Source organism: Haliotis rufescens, unplaced genomic scaffold (assembly GCF_023055435.1).
Source record: "Haliotis rufescens isolate VD_foot unplaced genomic scaffold, xgHalRufe1.0.p SCAF_6, whole genome shotgun sequence".
Classification (NCBI taxonomy): domain Eukaryota; kingdom Metazoa; phylum Mollusca; class Gastropoda; order Lepetellida; family Haliotidae; genus Haliotis; species Haliotis rufescens.
In genome coordinates, this window is record NW_025964334.1 from 4037570 (window position 1) to 4053160 (window position 15591).

The following is a 15591-nucleotide window of genomic DNA, read 5'->3' on the forward strand; positions in this document are numbered from 1 at the left end:
TATAACCAGTGTGGCATTACAACAAGGGTAGACTGTTCTGGCTACCTTGGGCAATATAACCAGTGTGGCATTACAACAAGGGTAGACTGTTCTGGCTACCTTGGACAATATAACCAGTGTGACGTTACAACAAGGGTAGACTGTTCTGGCTACCTTGGACAATATAACCAGTGTGACGTTACAACAAGGGTAGACTGTACTGTCGTCACTTTGTTTGGGTGCTCATAAATTGATATTGAAATATTTTTTTAATAGAACAGAAACCATACATTTCATTATGTCTGAAACACCAAATGTTTAGAGATTAGAGAAAGATAGACTAACAATTCATTTACTTGTAAGTCACAGCTAGAGGTAGATATATTGATTAAGTATTTAGCTCAGATAATGTCTAAAAAAATGTTTCTTTATAATTCATAGTAAATCAAAACAGGGTCAGACCTTGACAAATAATGTTCATCTTTTGTATATACTGACATATTGTCACAACTAAATAACTGTGTAGTCAGGTTCATGTGAATAATTTCAATAATCATATTGTAAAGACCCTGTATCCCACAGTCCTGCCACTGACATTTTACTGGGCTGCATCACATGCTGCTAGGCTTGGAAGAGTGGTCTCCCTTGACGCACTGACTACTTACCTCAATTTGGGTACAGAACATGAACAGTACAAAGGCTTGTCCTTTGATAATCCATTACACAGTTACTTCATTATTATGGACATAATGATGACAACACATATTATAATCCATATTAATACATATCTTTTTCTTAACAGACTTACTTTCAACCAATTACACAAAAAAACTTTTTTTCTTATTTCTTGATTTTTCATTTTTCATGGTTCAGTGAAAACGTACATGTTAATTTGACAAATAAACAGTGTATTCTAGTCATCCTTTATCACAATAAAATCTTTGAAAAAATTATGAACGTCAAAATTGTGTCGTTCATACACTTATGAACGTCTATTTCGCAGTCATGTGACCAACCTCTCGTCCAATGGAAAAGCTGTATATCATGTAAACTTCAAATTAAAAAATTATACATGTATGAACTATATTGCAGTTGTGTCATGTGACTTGTATGTTCCAGGCATGTCCAACTACAGCCTGATTGGCTGGGTCAGGAGGATGCGAGTCACTCACGTCAAGAGTCTCCAGCAACCGTCTTGGGATCGCTGCGGACGTCCCAAGAATGGATTTGTTGTCATGGAGGATGGGACAACTATGTGTGCCCGATACCGCCACCCCCACGACACACTTGTGTTAGGTGAGTAATACCACTTCATGATGCATGGCAGTTAGGTTACAAATTGGACTTATTAACCCATGTGTGCCGATACCGCCACCCCCATGACACACTTGTGTTAGGTGAGTAATACCACTTCATAATGCATGGCAGTTAGGTTAGAGTGACCTGTCACACCTGCATACTAACGAACCTGCTTCCCTCCTACAGGTGAGGTCCTCTCCTTCTACCTGTCGATGTTGTTGGGGATGGACAACGTTCCAGCGGTGCTGCTGTCCCAGGTCAACGACTCGTCGATCCACTGGCGGAGTCAAGACACTGAAGCCCTGGGGTGGGGCAACAACCAATATGTGGCCCTCATTCAGTGGATCGACAATATGAATTCCCGCAGGTGAGTGTACTACAGGGAAGGTTCCAATCAACATGGGAGGAACATAAATCTGACGACCAATGCATACTTTTTCCCGCAAAAATGTAATATATTATATGAATGTTAAAAGATTTATAGTTCCTAATAATCACATAACCATTTTGGTGTTTTTCACTGAGCAGCAACAATCAAATCATGTTTTGTGTTGACCCAGAGTTTGGAAAAAGAATTATTTTTATTTCTGCAAAGACGAACTTGAACCGAATTGATGTCAATAAATATGCCGGCAGCGTCATACCAAAAGATGTTAAAAGATGGTACTTGTTGTAACCCTGTCTTGCGCTCGGCATTAAGGGGCTAAAACAAGGACTGGTCCACTCAGAGTCAGTATACTGTGTCTGAGTGGGGTATTCATGTTAAACTGCAGTATTCTATCTCAGTGAGCTAGTACTATAAAATCAGCATCAGTACAACCAGCCACACACAGACACACACAGACACACACAGAAACACACACACACACACACTTATATAATATGCAGATTTAAAAAGTTGCTAAGTTGCATAGATCTACTCCCAAGTCTTGCACTACAGTACAAGAAGCTCAGATACTTGATATATCACAAGGTAAAGGAATGTTTTAAATGTAATATGCACCCTGCTCAAATAACATGTCAAATGCTCTTTCCTTAGTTTTCTTATTATTTTCATATCATAATCAAGTAATCAGTAGCTTAACCTAATTAAAACATTAATATGTAGTTACAGAACCTACTACCCTTGGAATATTTTCATTCACCATGGTAACAACCATTTTCTTTTTGACAATTGGGAAAAATAAAAGGTATTCTCACACGTACTGTATTATTTTCCAACAAGACTCAATTCTCTGTTCGGCAGAGCTCATGTGCAGATGCCACAAACGATCCTGGAGGCGTATCGTGCCGGGGACATCGTCAACTCCGACACCATTGTAGAGAAGAAGTTAAGTGCTGAGGCACTGTCGGACGTCGTCCAGTGGGGCGCCATGGTCATCTTCGACTACCTCACGGGCAACTATGATAGGTAGGTCCAGGACACATTAGGATATCATGGCAGGATTCAAACCCACGATCATAGGATCCTGGTGTGCTCAAGGCATGCAACTCTGCCCTCAAATGTGTGAGGTAATCACAAGATGTTGTATTGTGAAATGTGCAAATGTGATGAAATCAGGCTGCTGTCGGTGACTATCAAACCTGTGAAGTAGTCAGTGCTGTGATATGTGAAAGTTAAAACATGTAATCAGCTGATACGTCCCTAACAAATTACCTGGTTTATGAATGAGATCAACATAGCTGTAGATGTCAGATCAGCAGTTTTAATCAGAGGTTGTTAATGTGATTTGATACCTCTGATCGGCCAATAACAAATATGAATGGGATCAACATTGATGTAGCTTTCAGATCAGCAGATTTAATCAGAGGTGTGATTTGATACCTCTGATCAGCCAATAAGAAATATGAATGGGATCAACATTGATGTAGCTTTCAGATCAGCAGTTTTAATCAGAGGTTGTTATTGTGATTTGATACCCCTGATCGGCCAATAAGAAATATGAATGGGATCAACATTGCTGTAGCTTTCAGATCAGCAGTTTTATTCAGAGGTGTGATTTGATACCTCTGATCGGCCAATAAGAAATATGAATGAGATCAACATAGCTGTAGCTGTCAGATCAGCAGTTTCAATCAGAGGTTGTTATTGTGATTTGATACCTCTGATCGGCCAATAAGAAATATGAATGAGATCAACATAGCTGTAGCTCTCAGATCAGCAGTTTTAATCAGAGGTGTGATTTGATACCTCTGATCGGCCAATAAGAAATATGAATGAGATCAACATAGCTGTAGCTCTCAGATCAGCAGTTTTAATCAGAGGTGTGATTTGATGCCTCTGATCGGCCAATAAGAAATATGAATGAGATCAACATAGCTGTAGCTGTCAGATCAGCAGTTTTAATCAGAGGTGTAATTTGATACCTCTGATCGGCCAATAAGAAATATGAATGAGATCAACATAGCTGTAGCTCTCAGATCAGCAGTTTTAATCAGAGGTGTGATTTGATACCTCTGATCGGCCAATAAGAAATATGAATGAGATCAACATAGCTGTAGCTGTCAGATCAGCAGTTTTAATCAGAGGTGTAATTTGATACCTCTGATCGGCCAATAAGAACTATGAATGAGATCAACATTGCTGTAGCTTTCAATCAGCAGTTTAAATCAGAGGTTGTTATTGTGATTTGATACCCCTGATCGGCCAATAACAAATATAAATGAGATCAACATAGCTGTAGCTTTCAGATCAGAAGTTTTAATCAGAGGTGTGATTTGATACCTCTGATCGGCCAATAACAAAGATGAATGAGATCAACATAGCTGTAGCTGTCAGATCAGCAGTTTTAATCAGAGGTGTGATTTGATACCTCTGATTGGCCAATAAGAAATATGAATGAGATCAACATAGCTGTAGCTTTCAGATCAGCAGTTTTAATCAGAGGTGTGATTTGATACCTCTGATCGGCCAATAAGAAATATGAATGAGATCAACATAGCTGTAGCTTTCAGATCAGCAGTTTTAATCAGAGGTGTGATTTGATACCTCTGATCGGCCAATAAGAAATATGAATGAGATCAACATAGCTGTAGCTGTCAGATCAGCAGTTTTAAAAGAGGTTGTTATTGTGATTTGATACCTCTGATTGGCCAATAACAAATATGTATGTTCCAAAGTCACGGTCAGATGTCATTTGAATCAATCCATGTAAATTCAAAATATTCACTGATCAAATCATCATAACAACCGCTAATTTAAAGTACTTTCAATTGATCTAGTAAGCTATATTTCCAAGATTGTTCCTGAAAATATCAAACTCCTCCATGCCATTCGTTAATATCTGGCAGAATATCATCAGTAAAACAGTGGAAGCAGGAACATAATAAGTATTATTGCCTACCTGCAGTCAGACGTTTCCTCCATGAGTCCTGTAACTGTATTGCAAACCCGCTTCCAAAGTGTCTGCATTTAGCGAGCTCCATCTACCTCCTCAGGGACGTCCGGCTCATTCATCATCACACAATTAGCAACCTACGAGCCACCAGCGTACATCTGCCAATAACTGCCGTCCCCTCACCTCGGCTGTGTAGATCTAGTATGTCAATACATTCATGTGATTGGAGTTGTCCACAACCTCGGACAAAGATGATGTATAGATGGCTAGCACGCCTGAAATAGAAGAAAAGAGTTATGTATTATCTCCATGTATGAGGTGCCTGGAGGATCGAAGCTCCCCAGTCAAAGTAGGGTCAACCGCTTGGATTAATAGGGTCTCGTGTGAAAGTGTCACTTCGGCCCAATGTGATAAGATTAATTGTTTTATTAGTAATCACTTGTGTGTTTGATCAAAAGGAACAGATTATCAAACTTAAATTGAGTGAAGTGTTTTTCTTTGAAGACAGCGGTGAGTGAGTGAGTGAGTGAGTGAGTGAGTGGGTGGGTGGGTGGGTGAGGGAGGGAAGTAGTGAGTGAGTGAGTGAGTGAGTGGGTGGGTGGGTGAGGGAGGGAAGTAGTGAGTGAGTGAGTGAGTGAGTGAGTGGGTGAGTGGGTGGGTGGGTGGGTGAGGGAGGGAGGTAGTGAGTGAGTGAGTGGGTGGATGTGTGAGCAATCTTGTTTGTACATCAGTTAAACGTATAGGACTTACAACGGCCCCAGCACTGAGGTTGCTTGGTAGGACTGACACCGGACTGAACGATGTGATCATGCGAGGCAACAACAGAGGGTCTAGCATTGCAGACTGCATCCAAATTAGTAGCCCCTTTGCTTAATAATGCCAGTGGCACGCTAACATCGATTACAGTATTATCATCTGTGGAAGCTACTAATTTGGTGAGACAGTAATATCATCATTTTGGCAGATAATGTCGTGACTACAGATTAACTTGAAAGGCTTCAGAGTGATCAATTTGAACAATGGGAAAGTGAGTGACAGGTCCTATTATATGCGGACATTTGGAATGGACATGGAAGGGGAGGTCGACCTTCAATACAAGTGCAGGATGTTATGTGGTGGTCCAGTGCTTAGTGCTCTTTTTATCATGCTGGGGTCTGAGTTTGAGCCCTTATGGTCATATATTTGGTAAAATGGTTCAGTTTAGGATCAATCAATCATTAAATATTCTTGGAGGTGGAGGGTGGGGATGGTGGTAGGTGGGGATGGTGATGGGGTTGTGGAGGGTGGGGATGGTGGTAGGTGGGGTTGGTGATGGGGTTGTGGAGGGTGATGGGTTGTGGAGGGTGATGGGTTGTGGAGGGTGATGGGTTGTGGAGGGTGATGGGTTGTGGAGGGTAGGAATGGTGGTAGGTGGGGATGGTGGTAGGTGGGGATGGTGGTAGGTGGGGATGGCGATGGGGTTGTGGAGGGTGGGGATGGTGGTAGGTGGGGATGGTGGTAGGTGGGGATGGCGATGGGGTTGTGGAGGGTGGGGATGGTGGTAGGTGGGGATGGTGGTAGGTGGGGATGGCGATGGGGTTGTGGAGGGTGGGGATGGTGATGGGTTGTGGAGGGTGGGGATGGTGGTAGGTGGGGATGGTGATGGGTTGTGGAGGGTGGGGATGGTGGTAGGTGGGGATGGCGATGGGGTTGTGGAGGGTGGGGATGGTGGTAGGTGGGGATGGTGATGGGGTTGTGGAGGGTGGGGATGGTGGTAGGTGGGGTTGGTGATGGGGTTGTGGAGGGTGGGGATGGTGGTAGGTGGGGTTGGTGATGGGGTTGTGGAGGGTGATGGGTTGTGGAGGGTGATGGGTTGTGGAGGGTGATGGGTTGTGGAGGGTGATGGGTTGTGGAGGGTGGGGATGGTGGTAGGTGGGGTTGGTGATGGGGTTGTGGAGGGTGGGGATGGTGGTAGGTGGGGTTGGTGATGGGGTTGTGGAGGGTGATGGGTTGTGGAGGGTGATGGGTTGTGGAGGGTGATGGGTTGTGGAGGGTGGGGATGGTGGTAGGTGGGGTTGGTGATGGGGTTGTGGAGGGTGGGGATGGTGGTAGGTGGGGTTGGTGATGGGTTTGTGGGAGATGGGGATGGTGATGGCGATGGGGTTGTGGAGGGTGGGGATGGTGGTAGGTGGGGTTGGTGATGGGGTTGTGGAGGGTGGGGATGGTGGTAGGTGGGGTTGGTGATGGGGTTGTGGAGGGTGATGGGTTGTGGAGGGTGGGGATGGTGGTAGGTGGGGATGGTGATGGGGTTGTGGAGGGTGGGGATGGTGGTAGGTGGGGATGGTGATGGGGTTGTGGAGGGTGGGGATGGTGGTAGGTGGGGTTGGTGATGGGGTTGTGGAGGGTGGGGATGGTGGTAGGTGGGGATGGTGATGGGGTTGTGGAGGGTGGGGATGGTGGTAGGTGGGGTTGGTGATGGGGTTGTGGAGGGTGGGGATGGTGGTAGGTGGGGTTGGTGATGGGGTTGTGGAGGGTGGGGATGGTGGTAGGTGGGGTTGGTGATGGGGTTGTGGAGGGTGGGGATGGTGGTAGGTGGGGTTGGTGATGGGGTTGTGGAGGGTGGGGATGGTGGTAGGTGGGGTTGGTGATGGGGTTGTGGAGGGTGGGGATGGTGGTAGGTGGGGTTGGTGATGGGGTTGTGGAGGGTGGGGATGGTGGTAGGTGGGGTTGGTGATGGGTTTGTGGGAGATGGGGATGGTGGTAGGTGGGGATGGCGATGGGGTTGTGGAGGGTGGGGATGGTGGTAGGTGGGGTTGGTGATGGGGTTGTGGAGGGTGGGGATGGTGGTAGGTGGGGTTGGTGATGGGGTTGTGGAGGGTGGGGATGGTGGTAGGTGGGGTTGGTGATGGGGTTGTGGAGGGTGGGGATGGTGGTAGGTGGGGTTGGTGATGGGTTTGTGGGAGATGGGGATGGTGATGGCGATGGGGTTGTGGAGGGTGGGGATGGTGGTAGGTGGGGTTGGTGATGGGGTTGTGGAGGGTGGGGATGGTGGTAGGTGGGGTTGGTGATGGGTTTGTGGGAGATGGGGATGGTGATGGCGATGGGGTTGTGGAGGGTGGGGATGGTGGTAGGTGGGGTTGGTGATGGGGTTGTGGGAGATGGGGTTTGGGATGGTGATGGCGATGGGGTTGTGGAGGGTGGGGATGGTGGTAGGTGGGGTTGGTGATGGGTTTGTGGGAGATGGGGATGGTGATGGCGATGGGGTTGTGGAGGGTGGGGATGGTGGTAGGTGGGGTTGGTGATGGGGTTGTGGGAGATGGGGTTTGGGATGGTGATGGCGATGGGGTTGTGGAGGGTGGGGATGGTGGTAGGTGGGGTTGGTGATGGGGTTGTGGGAGATGGGGATGGTGATGGCGATGGGGTTGTGGAGGGTGGGGATGGTGGTAGGTGGGGTTGGTGATGGGGTTGTGGAGGGTGGGGATGGTGGTAGGTGGGGTTGGTGATGGGGTTTGTGGGAGATGGGGATGGTGGTAGGTGGGGATGGCGATGGGTTTGTGGAGGGTAGGAATGGCGATTGGGTTGTGGAAGGTTGGCCTTTAAATGTTGTTAAGAGGCAGAATAGCTTGTCAGTCACTGCTTCAAGACATTTTTCCAGGATATGCAGCATGTTCAGATAAAAATGTTTATATTTTTTTTTAAACTTGAGCCAAAATTATGTAATTTCCATTTTTTTTATGAAACAAATTAATTCAAAAACACAACGACATTATATAAAAGTGCATGTTTTATAATTGTCCCCAAACATTCTGTGTTTCAGAGTGGCCAGTATGCAGGATGCAGCAGAAAAAGAGAAATCACCAAAGATAATTCAAGATGACATTCGTAACCTTCGTAAATCTACAACAACGGGAAAACTCTGGTTGATAGATAACGAGAGCGGTCTCCTTGACGCATACGACCTCCTGTACCATAGCGGCAGCAACGGCGACAACTTCCTCCATTTCCACAAGGAGATGCTGCAGGCGATGTGCATCTTTCAGAAGTCCCTCGTCGACGCTCTGTACCAGCTCCACGGCAGCATCAGCCCCCACGAGGTGCTCGAGCATTACGCCAGGACGTACGAGCCTCTCATTGATGCCGTTCAGAAAGACGCTACCTATAATTTATTTAAGACAATGTTTTCTAAAAGACTTGGTGAGGTCATTCAATGGATCAAGTTCTGCAAGGATTCTCACAGGAGGTGACGAACATGGATTTTTAATTGTTCCTTCTGTATATTTTGTTTCATTTAACGTAAACAGTCCCAAATTGTGCTTGTGGTGTGCTGAAGACGAGAATGTGATTCAGTGACCTAAATGTTATTCAGTTCATCCACCGACTTGAATGTGATTCCTTGCATCCAGTGACCAGAAGATGATTCAGTGAATCCAGTGACCAGAAGATGATTCAGTGAATCCAGGGACTTGAAATGGATCCCATGTTGACAGCACCCACTTTTTCAGACTTTGTCACGTGGGTATTTTGTGCATCTGAATCGAACTAAATGCTAACCTTGGTCTGAATGTGACTGAAAAAAATAGAAAGACTGACATTCCTAAAGACATAACTTATTTTGTTGGATATTGTCCTTCAGTGAATTTGGGTTGATTTGTCAGACAAGTGCTTTGGACGTGGTTCAAGATGGAGCTATGGTTCAGTCTGAGACGGGAATATGTGGTGTGTGGTGGAATACTTTCACTGCTGATGAGTAAACTTAAGTGAATCTCCTGGGTCGTTTACTTGTTTCACTATCTGCTGCCTAATTTTTCACATGATGAATAAAATTAAGATTATAAGAAATCTGTTTCATCCCTCCGAGTCTTCAAATATATTTCAGTAATTAAATATCCATCAACATGTTCAATAATTTACAAAGGAAGGAAAATACTCTCTCACAAATGAAATGTTACAAGGGTAAAAAAATTTATATCAGTTCAAATTATAAAAAAAACGAAATGATTTTTTTTTGGTTGAAATTCAAATACCTACTCTATTGCTATTAAATGTCAGCAAACAAGTAAACAATGGCCGGATATATATGTTGATCGGAAATCCATTGTCAGTGTATGAAGAAGCATGGTTCTATGTCTCTCATCTGTATATCGTGGGTGTTATTGTAAATTATTTGTCATGTTTTTTTTTCTGTCATGTATTAAAACGGTTGAAACCTTCAACGTGTTGTTGTGATAGGTCAAGATATGTAAAGGGTCCCTACCTCAATCTTGAAGAATACCACCTGGTGGAACATTCGTGACCAACTCGTGTTATTCCGGGACAAGCACGGAAAGGGGCGAGTGGAGACGAATGCTGGTGGAATCGACAACTGGACCAATCAGCGTGAAATACACATCTGTTCACACAGTAAACACACCGTCCACCTCGGAGGCATTATAGCACGAGCTGCACGTGCAAGAGCAGTTGCCCATAACGACAATACGATCAGCTTACAACTTATTGTAATGAATGGATGGTCGGCCCATTTTAACTGCATTTGTTTGTTTCTTTAACGCCACAGTCAACATTATTCCAGCTATATGACAGCGGTCTGTAAATAATCGAGTCGGGACCAGACAATCCAGTTATAGACATCATGAGACATCATCCACGCAGTTGGGATACGATGACATGCATCAACCAAGTCAGCGAGCCTGACCACCCGATCCCGTTAGTCGCCTCTTACGACAAGCATGAGGTGCTGAAGACCTATTCTACACTGGATGTTCACGGATGGATATAAGCAGGTGTTACAGCAGTCAACGAAAGCTACGAAAGATCTTACCCGTTTCTTTCAAGTGACTTCATTTCTACCCAGAATTTTAACAAAAGTAGATTGTCTGTCAACTAATTTCAGTTTCGAAAATACAGACTTACTTCAAAGTTGACCAAAATAAGCAGACAAGTTACCATTCGACAGGGCTTTTTGTGCAATTACCTCAAAGCTGCATCTGTTTTTCGGGTATTTTAGTTGGAGGTAAAATATTTTTTCAGTCAATGTTTCAAAGTAGAGCGCTGTTTTTCTATGAAAGGGATAAACTTTGTCCGAGGAGTCTGTATAACACCATGACATCATGACCATCGATTTACGCAATTGGGATACGGTGACATGCATCAACTCAGCGAGCCTAACCACCCGATCCCCTTAGTCGCCACTTTCGACAAGCATAGTCGCCATTTACAGCAAGCATAGTCGCCATTTACGGCAAGCATTGGTTGCTGAAGACCTATTCTACCCCGGATCTTTACAGGTCTATTCTGGTTGAAATGGCTTATCTCGCCCGAGTATTTTAGGGAAAAGTGTTTGGATCAGTTGAAGACTATAATAAAAAATGAAAATAAAAGCAAGCTTTGTCGCAGTGCGAATGTAGGTACCACAAGAAGCGATAATAAAATCTTCAACGTCCGCCAGTCATTTACACTCCGACACACACACTGTAATGCTTTTCGCTGACTTCCGAAATGAGTGTCAGTGTTCCTCAAATATCTACCTTATACTTACAATGTTTGTCATGTCCTTGTTAATCAAAAATCGTTGTAAGATAATTGAAAAAAAGAGAAATACAGTGAATGTGAACGAATTAACTTTTCACGCCCTGCATATATTGTATGTTGTTTTTATTCCAGCCATGTGACGGCGGTCTGTAAATAATCAAGTGATTAACAACCTGAGCATCGACCCACGCATTTGGAATACGATTTGGAAGTCACTGAGGCTGGCCATCCGGTCCCGTTAGTCGCCACTGACGACTAACAAGCATGGGTTCATGAAGATCAATTCTTACTTTGGCGCTCGACATCAGGGGATAAAACAAAGACTGGTTGACTCGGAGTCAGTAAATTGTGTCTGAGTCGGTATTCATGTTAAACTGCGGCATGGAGTTTCAGTTGGCTGACACTATGAAACCGGCTTTAGTCATGTGCACACGCACACGCGCGTACACACACGCTATATAGAGGTCCGATGTGGCTATAAACATTTCACCTTACCTCACTTATTTTCAAGGAAACGGTATAGTTTTCATGAGAACTATAATTCAAGGGCACTCACATACTAATTATTACAAGAACGTTTTTGTCGATACTTTAATAAAAATATATAAGCTTATTTGTGACGAACAAAACCATTACGTAACCAGACACGCGTGTTGGTTTGTAAATGTGTACCATAAATCCGTAAATAAACGCCTGAATGTTATAGCACGTCAAACCATGTGCCATTTGAAAACCCACCGTCTGCCTGCACTGACTACACGCCTGGGGACCCTCGCACACGAATACACTCAGCGTTTATTCCAGGATCTGTCGAGACAGTGGAACAATGTGTTACTTTCTGGTAATTTAAAAAAATCTGTTCTTAAAAATCGTGGAAAAAATGTGATTTGTTCTCACGTATAAATTTTTAAAGAATCGTCCCCTAAAAAGCTGGATGTTCTGAAAAATGAGTTCTTGGTTAAAAGATAATTGTTTGTTTCCTTTGTGAACTTGAAGTACAGAATGAAAATACCAATCTGTCTCGACTCTTAAAGAAACAGGCCAACATTGATGTAGTTTTCAAGAGAATTCATACCATTCAGAACACAATAAAAGCCACAGGGAAACCACCATCCAGCCACAAGCTAGAACCATCAGGAGCAGTGTACCACATTCCATGCAATTGTGGACAAGCTTACATAGGAGAAACATCTAGGCCCCTCAAAACCCGAATTAAAAGAACATCAAAGCTCAGTCTCCAGAGATGACTCTAAATCAGTTCTATCAGACCATATCCGTGACAACCCAAGCCACAGCATTCAGTGGGATAAAGTCAAAGCCCTCACCACCAACCTCAAAGACTTCAAAATCAGGAAACTACAAGAAGCAATCAACATCAAAAGACTCCAACCGTCAATGAACCGTGACCAAGGCTATTACATACCCCGGCGTACCATCAACCCATCAAAGACCCCAATCAGCCATAATCCTGTTGTTTATATTACTGGCTTCATTCTTTGTTTATGTCACTGACTTCACCGATGATTGTCATCACTACCCTTGTGTGTACATAACAGGTTCTCCACTCCAGTATAACTACATCTGATATCTACGCTACTGAATAAACATTGCCCCCTACCTCTATATACACTTGTCAACCACACTCTGTATGCCACTTGCTTGATAACGGTGTTAGAACCTACACCGAAATGTCGCTCTTAATCGTAATAAAGAAGTTGTTCATCCATAAATTCTTATCCTTACTTCGTACTCCAACTTCTAAACGCCCATCAAAGAAGTTAAGCAAAGTCGCCTTTTACGACAAGCATGGGTTGCTGAAGACCTATTGTACCCCGGATCTTCACTGGTCACGAGATAACTATTTGATGTTTTAATCTCTGATAATATTTGAGTTTTGGGTACAATGAACCCTACAAAATATCATTCCATACTTTCTTTCACGTTAAGACTAATATATTCTGTATGCAAACAATTATCATTTTACTCGGTGGAATAGTTACAAATATATTTTAAATGAAGCTTCATCTCTTTAGAAATTACAAGAAGGTTGAATATTCTTTTAAAATAAAATGGTTAAGAGCGACATATTTATGCGAAAGAATTCCCGAGAAATGTTATATAGAAAGTACACCGGGATAGGCGCCAATGTAGCGGCCATAAAATTTCCGAGTCCCGTGATGGGATTCGAACCACGGACCTTCTGATCAGAGGTCGGACGCCTGACCACATGACCAAAGAGGTTAACCCCGTCAACAAGCTGTCATCTGTGGGATGACTCCACGTCCTGCTAGATATGCATGGGTAACACAGGCTTAGTCGACGCCGATATGTAGTTATTTCCCCGAATGAGCAACTATTAATTCTGATCAGATATACAACTCCCGTCAAGAAGTAAATAAATAGTTAAAACTAACAAACGGGCTGAATCTGAAACAGTGGACCCACTTGCGTATGCTAGTACATGTCCTTAACTTAGCGTACGACCCCTGCAGATCCGGGGTAGAATAGGTCTTCACCAACCCATGTTTGCCGTAAAAGGCGACTGTGCTTGTCGTAGGAGGCAACTAACGGTATGGTGTGGTCAGGCTATAGCTGACTTGGTTGATGCATGTCATCGTATCCTGATTGCATAGATAGAGGCTCACGATATCAATCACTGGAAAAGAATAACACAACCCAGAAAATAAAGACTTTAGGGTAAATAAACATATTACCTTTGGTTTGCATCATCTGTTTCTCTTCTTTCCTTTTTTTTATTTTTTAAATATATTGAGTCAAATTAAAAACTTTACATTTTTAAAAGTTATCCCATATATGATATACAACGGACAAATGTATCAGAGAAGGTAATTTTTAATCATTAATGTCCAAAGAAGGATTTAATTAACGGTGGTAACCATAATTGGTTCCAAGCACCTACGGTATTCGGTAATAACATCAACAGTTTAAATCATAAGTCCCAAGCACGAGAATCTGATGGCACACAAGTTCAGAAGCGTGTATGGCCACCATGTGCGTTGACAACTGCCACACAACGCTTCCGCATGGACCTTGTGATGCTTGTGAACAAATGATTGGGAAGACGACGCCATTGTTGCTGCAAAATGGTGCTAAGATCTTGCAAACTCTGTGGTTGGTTCTGGAGAGTGTGCAGACTTCTGCCAAGAGCATCCCAGACGTGTTCGATGCATGGGATTGAGGTCGGGAGACCTTGACGGCCAGTCCATGACGTTGACTCCCCCATTCTTAAGGAAATTCCTTGTCAAAATTGCTGTGTGGAGTCTGGCATTGTCGTGTTGGAAGATCAAACCGGGTCCATGTGCTGCCATAAAAGGCAGAAGTTCTGGTGCCAGTACCTGGTCGCGGTAAGCAGCAGCGTTGAGGCTGCCACGGATGACAAGAAGCCTGCCATGGAACGTGCAAAAATCGGAGGTGACGTAAAACAATCTGACGATCCTCTGCATGTGACGTCACACGTGGTCGACCTGGCCGAGGACGATCAGCGGTGGTACCCGTTTGCTGTAGACGCGTCTGTAAATCATAAACAGTCCGTCGACTACAACCCATCGTCCTTGCGACTTCAGCTACGGACGTTCCCGTCTGCAACATGCCGATGGCACGTTCACGTTGCACATTTGAAAGGCGTGGCATGAGAAATGGCCGTAAAGACTCTTGTTTTCTTGTGTTTTTCTTTTTTTGTTAATAACTGCTAAGCAGTATGGCTGAAAACACGTGCGGTATTGTGGCTACGCGACCAGTTGCACGTGAAAAAACACTTTTGCCACTATAGTGCTGTGCACATGATTTTGATCGATTCACCTGCACAAAAACGGGTTTTATCTGAAGACAATACGTGGCCATTAATGTTTAAATACACAATAAGGGCCTAAAAAGTTTAACATTTAAAAATGTTAAAAATTTAGGATTGTGAAGTTTTTAATTTGGTTCAGTATATATCTAGAATTGCATGCAGCCCATTTAAATTGTTGAATTGTTGAATGATCTTGCTACTGGCCCATGCGACATCGTTTTCTGTTGGTTACCCAGCCATGTTGGAATCACTGGGAACACAATGGCCGATGCTGCTGCAAAAGCAGCACTCACCAAATCTGTGACACCACTTCGTATCCCATACACCGACATCAAACCTCTCATCAGATGTTACATCCGAGATTTGATGCAACAGAAGTAGGACACCCAGGTAGGTATCAATAAATTACATGAAATTAAACCAAATATCGGTTACACCTACTTGGGCTGTCAGTCCAGATTTGAAGAGGTCATTATGCAACGATGTCGCAGTGGCCATAGCAGATATACACACGAATATTTACTTAATTGTGAGGATCCTCCATTTTGCATCCCTTGTGATGAGAGAATCACAGTCAAGCATGTCCTGCTTGACTGTATTGATTTTTCTATCACAAGGGATACATATTTCAAATCATCATCTCTTAAGGATCTTTTA

At 43.7% G+C, this 15591-nt stretch overlaps 2 protein-coding genes across 3 annotated transcripts in view; one reads left to right on the forward strand and one right to left on the reverse strand.

Annotated features, from left to right (window-relative positions):
* Positions 1-4794, reverse strand: part of LOC124113511 (tumor protein p53-inducible protein 11-like) — a 532733-nt gene extending 527939 nt beyond the window's left edge. Inside the window, exon 1 of the mRNA XM_046473884.2 lies at positions 4623-4794. Coding sequence (XP_046329840.2) covers positions 4623-4690 — 68 coding nt within the window. The 5' untranslated portion in view covers positions 4691-4794. The remainder of the gene's footprint in view (positions 1-4622) is intronic.
* The window catches only part of LOC124113510 (four-jointed box protein 1-like), a 61421-nt gene extending 51616 nt beyond the window's left edge, over positions 1-9805 (forward strand). For both annotated transcript variants that reach the window (XM_046473881.2, XM_046473880.2), the window contains exons 4-7: positions 1099-1275; positions 1465-1645; positions 2525-2689; positions 8413-9805. In XM_046473881.2, coding sequence (XP_046329837.1) covers positions 1099-1275; positions 1465-1645; positions 2525-2689; positions 8413-8839 — 950 coding nt within the window. In that variant the 3' untranslated portion in view covers positions 8840-9805. The remainder of the gene's footprint in view (positions 1-1098; positions 1276-1464; positions 1646-2524; positions 2690-8412) is intronic.
* The last annotated feature ends 5786 nt before the right edge of the window (positions 9806-15591 follow it).